General features: G+C 44.8%; 2 protein-coding genes across 2 annotated transcripts in view; one reads left to right on the plus strand and one right to left on the minus strand.

The window, feature by feature from the left end:
* The window catches only part of LOC126641287 (uncharacterized), a 63,563-nt gene extending 61,507 nt beyond the window's left edge, over positions 1-2,056 (plus strand). Inside the window, 2 exon segments of the mRNA XM_050317817.1 lie at positions 346-485; positions 1,624-2,056. Of these exon segments, the coding sequence (XP_050173774.1) occupies positions 346-485; positions 1,624-1,639 (156 nt within the window). The 3' untranslated portion in view covers positions 1,640-2,056.
* A 61-nt stretch (positions 2,057-2,117) lies between these two features.
* On the minus strand, positions 2,118-6,056 carry RMI2 (RecQ mediated genome instability 2). Its single transcript, XM_050317340.1, has 2 exons — positions 5,795-6,056; positions 2,118-5,281 (listed from the first exon to the last, which is right to left on the minus strand). Exons 1-2 carry the CDS (start codon positions 6,054-6,056, stop codon positions 5,133-5,135), a joined length of 411 nt encoding a protein of 136 aa, XP_050173297.1. The 3' UTR covers positions 2,118-5,132.
* Positions 6,057-6,398: the final 342 nt, after the last annotated feature.

Genomic DNA, 6,398 nt, shown 5'->3' on the forward strand with positions numbered 1-6,398 from the left:
ATTCTTCAAAGGAGGACACATAACCCTTGCAAGGAGGTAGAAGTTCAGTCACAGATAACTTCAGAATAATCAGAACAGTAACACAGACAGAAAAAAAAAAAAGCTGTTATTATCACCATACATATAAATTGAGGTCCTTGACATCCGCAGAGCAGAGGCATGATTGCACCACTCTTTAGGATACAGGTCTAGAATTTGGAAATAGAAACAACCCCCTCAATGTTAGGAGGGGAATAAAGGTTTATGAATGGCCCTAACGAGGCAGGGAGCAGGGAGACCCAAATCAAACCTTTGGGTCCACCTGCAGGTGCCCCCTGCTCCCCTAAACAATCCCTTTGTGTTAAGGTGGACCCCGAGCCCTTCTACACCATGTGCACACAGGACACCTGTGAGTCCCCGGCCCTGGGCGTAGCCTGCAGCTCAGCAGCAGCTTTTGTTCACCTGTGCCACCGGAACTTTGTCCCTGTGGAAATCCCTCCGCAGTGGTGAGTTTCATTTCTTTCCCCCGAATATTCTGAGTGCATTGCTCTAGTACTTACATGTCTGTCATTCAAGAATGCATGGTAAATAAAATGGATCTGAATTTAATGAATCTGACCGTGGGCATGAGCAAAACTCAGTCTACTCCTGGAAATAGTCTTCTTGCTCCTTGGCTATCTCCCCTTCCTGCTGTTCCCTCACCAGCACGCCACAGCCCATCCACTTCAATCTCTTATATAAAATTCTACATATGAATATGAAATACAAATTTTGTTAAATCTGAGTCTGAATATCCCGTTGAAAATAGAGTTTTAGAATGGCTTGGGAGTTGAATGTTGAAGTCAGCTAGTGCTGCTGGTTTACATTATCCCATTTCTGAAGAAAGGGATTGGAATGAAGGTGGATTACAAGCTCAGTTAACAATAACATGCTATTAAAGCATGCTATTAAACAAGCAAAGTACACTGGGGATGTATACATGAATAAACATATTTAAGACAAGAAACAATTCTTTATTCATCTTATGTATCCCATTTTGGACACCATGTTTTACTTAAATTGTGAACCAGTTGAGAACAGTCATGGAGAAAAAACTGAAGGGCTGAGGCTTACCATGAGCCAAGTCTCTAAATATGTAAACACACTAAAGAGAAGGAAGTGTAACAGACCAAACTCCACTAAGGGAGAGTTGGGTTTGACACAGTGAAGAGTCTGTCGTGGCCAGTCCAGTCACGCACAGTAACCGAGAGCCAGCCACGGTCAAAGAACCAAACAAAGTGTCTGTCTGGAGTAACCACCTCTGTACCACTCCCTAGAAATTCACTCCTGTCAAGGATCTTCCACTGAATGGCTGAAGTAGCCAGAGCCCATCGACTTCAGACATAATGCTGCTCTTTCCCTCCTAAACGTGAATGTATCAAACGTGACAGAATCCCACATCTTTCTTTCAGTTTAGTGTATCCAAGATAAAACTGCATCCAAAAAGCTGGAGTGCTTTTCCCACAGCTTGCTGATGTCATAAATGTATTTGATGCTATTTTTCCCTTCACAGACTTCTTGTAATTCGGTGTAACAACAGGCTGCATTATATGTCACTTGTACTTACTAACCACTTACCTGGATTTCATCTCTTCTTCATTTCAGCTTGAGCCAGTTCTGAATGGCACATACCAGCCCTGGAGATGAAAGAACCCTTTCAGCACTCAAAACCAGAAAACTTATTTTAGGTAGACCAGCTAGAGGCAGAAGTAGGAGAACAATAGCAGAGCAAATGCATTAGTTAGACAATGAATATAATGAAGCACATATAGAATAACAGGAGAGCTTTCCACCCAGAACCCCTGAGGGCAAGAGGAATTATTTCAGTATACTGACAAGAAACTACAATCAACCAAAAGAAATTGAACATAGTAGTATCAGTTACTTTAAAAGAATTCTCCCTTCAATGGCAAAATTGTGTCTCCACAAGCCCTGAATCATAGCACAAATACAAAAGCTGACAAAAGGTGTCTTCCAGCTCAGATTAGTACAAGTGGAATACTTTGTGAAAGCAGCATTATCAGCTTTGAGTCAGCACAGATGATGACTTCTTTTTTCTCCAGAAATGAAACTCTGCTGTTCAGTGGTTCTGGACAAAGTTATCTTTTTTTTTTTTTTTTTTTTTTTTCCAGGGAAGTGCTTCAACACACAAGAGCTACAGTAGAAATAAGATGGTTAAATAATTGAAAGCACTTAACAATTTTCTCATTTTTACGCTGGTTGATTTTTCCCTTACTAATGTGTATGCTGTTAAATGAGAAATACCCTTCTTGGTATCTGTGTACCAGTTTTACCTCCTCCCTTTGTGCCCTTAGAACCCCTTTCTCAGAAATCAGTTGATGTGTTGGGAAAGGGTGACTGATACCTATCCTGCCCATAAAGTAGCCTTAAGGTGTTATAACTACTGTTGTGTGAAAGTGTCTTACCTGTGAAATCACCTTCTATATTTTAAGTCTAATGATTAAAGAAATGCATTACCTTTCTGCACACAGTACCTGGAAGGCAGCTATTCTTCAGCAGAATGTTAACACTGCAAAATCCTTCCCATGCCTTTCCATAACATGCAAACATTGAAATAATGGGGTTCTGAACTAGGAGATAATGCTAATAAACATTTGACTTCCTTAATATTATGCTGGAGTACATTTTTATTGATTATTCATAAGAATATAAACCTGATCTACAGAGCTGGAACTGGCTGGGTTTGAATGGCTCACAGACAAACCCAGCACTGGCCTCTGTTACCTCGTGGATGCTGCTTTCAGCCACACTCTCTTCCTGACCACTTGACTCCCCAGTGTGATACAAATTCTAACTAAAACATGATCCCCACACTAGTCTGGAAAAAACCCTGCACTTTTTAGGATTGCCACACCCATCAGATGCTGCTGTATAAAACACGGTAGAAATCAAGTCTTCCTCTGAACCCTTACGGAGGTGTTTTCTAATGAAGCCAAAATTGTATGAAATATTTCTGGAAGTTAAAGAGTATTTATAGCAGCTAGTCATTCAAAAAAATGCATCATCTTCTCCCCAGTCACTGAATGCCATTTCACTCCCCAGCTAAGCACACAGAGCACCTTTGAAAAAATCCTGAAGTGACAGTTGCAAGAACAAAGTAAAACAAAGCACGTAGAGGAAGAGATTCAGAAAAGCTCAGTCAGCAATAAACAGAAGTTTAACTAAATGTTAACTGCAGACAGCAGTTGGATGTCTGACAGATCGAGCTGGATGCAGACACCAGGTCTCCTACAAGCTGTATTTAACTTATCACCGGAGATAAAGATGCCATTTCACGCCCAATAAACATTTTAAACTACAGCCACTGCCCTCAGCCGTTGCTGGTTATCTCTGAGCTGTCCTCAGGTTATGCCTTTCATGTCTAGATCCGATCCAGCCCTACCTAAAGACAATCCAACCCTACATCAGTACAACTCTTCAAACGCATTCCGTAAATATGCAACGCTGCCAGATGACAAGGCATGGTTTAATTCTGCTGTAAATTCAGTGATGCTAGCAAGGGTGCAGCAGTTTTAACTGTTCATTTCCAGGGCTTTAGCTGTTTATTTCCAGGGTTTTACCAGGGTTTTGCCTGGTTAGAAAGCATGGCAAGGTAAACATGTTTGGAACAAACTTCAGATTCCTGGCATAAGAAGCATTCAGATGGAAAACTATCCTCAGGTAAGAACAGTTGCCAGTCAGCATGCTGACCACATGGATCCTTTCTGAAAGGCTGCAGCATTCCACAAGTGATTTGGGTTTTTTTCCAGGATTAAAAATAGTAAATAAATCCAGACTATCAAAATTCTGTATCTCTGTGTATTTTGGTATTACATGAGCAGGGCCTCAGAGCACAGGACTTCCATTATCCTACTGTCTCTGATGTGGTCTGGCTTGGAATACCAAACTCAAGGCTAGGAACTGCACTCTGAAAGTCAGTCCTTCATCTGCAAAGATCTCAAATCTTTAAAGGACACAATTTAATTTCCACATGCTTTGAAAACATAACCTCACAGTTAAAAAAATTCAGTTATTATCCCTTGATTCTCATCTTAAATTGTACAGTGTTCAATAAAAAAAAATCACCTTCCCTTCCTACATGCATTCCCAATTAACACAACTATATTCCTGGACAACACAGTCCCAAACCACAAAGCTATTCCACACAGATAATGCAATATATTCTTCAGGATTCAAGCTCTCTTTAGACGAGAGGGAAAATAAATAGCAGTAACATTTCTTCTTTTTAAAGGCTTTTTGATGTCATACTTTTGTGTTCTCCCACAGAAGGAAGAAAGAAAGATAAAAATAAAATATACTTTAGAATGATTTAAACAGCTAAAAATAGCATATATTGGAACAAGAAACCTTCAAAGAGAAAAAGAGGGGCAGAAAAAGAGAAAAACTTAGGGGTAGAAAGCTTGTTTCATAAGGTGGTAGAAGTATTTGCATCTTGGAGAACATATCCCAGGGAATCCTGCATCATGCCTTTTCAGTTTATTTCATTTCACTGGAACACAGGGGTCATTACTGTACCACTTTCAATATTTCAGAAACCAGAGAGGTTTTTAAGTACAAGACTCTGCTTTATGGTTACCAAGAGACATCTGTCTTACAAGTGGAGTTTACTGACGTGGTCATTACTGAAAGAGAGAATACAGGCAAAGGTGTTATTTCCAACCACAACCTAAATAGACTGAAACACATTTTGCCTTTGTTCCAGGTATTGAGTTCACCCTGGTAACATAAATTCTGTGCAGCCCTTGTTGCCAAGAACACCCACCCTGCTTCAGGAATGACTCCCTTAACACATGCTCCTAGAAACAACTAACACAAAAACATGGAGCATTCCCAACAGCATGGACATCTTACTCAAAACATCAAACAGGTGTTTCTCCAATCTGCTGTTGTAAAAAGGGATGGTGGAAGACATGAACATTGCAGTTATTATCAGATAAGCACTGATCCCTACACTTGACTCTGAGTCCGACTTCTCACTTTGGTTTACTCCAAGAGTAACTGGTGGTTGGTTGAAACCACAAACACACAGAATAGTCTGATGTTCTGCACCAAGAAAGTACATTTCCAGTTATTTCAGGCAGAAGAAACAGTATCTAGGGAATGACTCTCTGCAAATCTTCCACTTCAAGGCTCCACATATCCTTATGTACAGGGTTTTCAGAGAGATCTGTCATCTTTATTGCTCGAAGAACAGGCTCAGGACTGCAGGACCGCACCACACCCATCACCATTACATACTTCCCTAAAAAACAAGCAAGAGCGAAATTTAATTAACCTTTCAATTTTCATTTTAATTCATAACACAAATTATTTTAAGACAATTAAACACTGTGAATTGAAGCTGCTGATACTTGCAAGAAAACTCAAGACTGCCTAGAACTGAGTATCAGGAAAAAGGCTTCATTATCTGTACAGTCACTTTTACAGCAGATTTGACTGGATTTTCATGTACAACAGGTGCCAAACAAGCACTCAGTTTGTCCCTCTAGTGCACAAGTGGGCGGAGGGCAATTGAGAAGACTGAAAATTTAAGCCAAGTGCCTGTTTTGTGCCTCAACTCCTGCAGCGCTGCAGTCCCAACACTTCTCCAGTGGAACTGACGCTACTCGTGAGGGGCAGAAGGAGGAAACACGGAGGGGGAGGAATTCCTCTCTTTTTCCTGGGCTCCCGAGCGGGGTGTGCCGGGCTCGGCTGGCGCAGGCCCGGGCAGGGAAAGCGCCGCTCGGGCTGGGGGGGGTCCCGCCGCCCCCGGTACCTGCGCTGAGGCACGGCCGGCCCTGCGGCACCTGCTCCACGCCCAGCACGGTGAAGGCGCCGGTGCCGTCCCGCAGCCGGGCCGAGCCGCCGCGGGCGCCGCGCTGCACCTCCAGCACCGTGCCCTGCATCCACACGGCCCGCAGAGCCAGCGGAGCCCGGCCCGCCCGCCACAGCAGCCACGTCCCGCCCGCGCCCCGCTCCGCCCGCCGCAGCTGGGCCGACAGCACCTTCACCGGCGGGCCCGCCGCCTCCCCGGCCATGCTCCGGGCTCAGGGCCGGCCGCCCAGGGCGCGCAGCCGCCGAGGGAGCGGAGGGCGGGCAGCGCAGGGCCCGCCCCGCCCCGGCGGCGCCTCAGGGCGGGCGGAGCGCTGTGTGAGCGGGCTGAGGGGTGTGAGGGATGCTGTCTGTGCACAGCAGTGCCGTGCTGGGCCGTGCCTGGCGCTAATCGCGGCGCCCCAGGTGGTTCTCACCGACCCTGGCTGGCTCGGCTGCCCGGCGGCCGCACCGTGTGCCCAGCCGGCACCCCCACACCGGGATGGCGACCCGGCGCCTGGCCGGCCCTCGCTTTACCTGAGTTCGGCTCGGGATCGGCTCCTTACCGT

Source organism: Myiozetetes cayanensis, unplaced genomic scaffold (genome assembly GCF_022539395.1).
Source record: "Myiozetetes cayanensis isolate MyiCay16 unplaced genomic scaffold, myiCay2020 scf20-37, whole genome shotgun sequence".
Classification (NCBI taxonomy): Eukaryota; Metazoa; Chordata; class Aves; order Passeriformes; family Tyrannidae; genus Myiozetetes; species Myiozetetes cayanensis.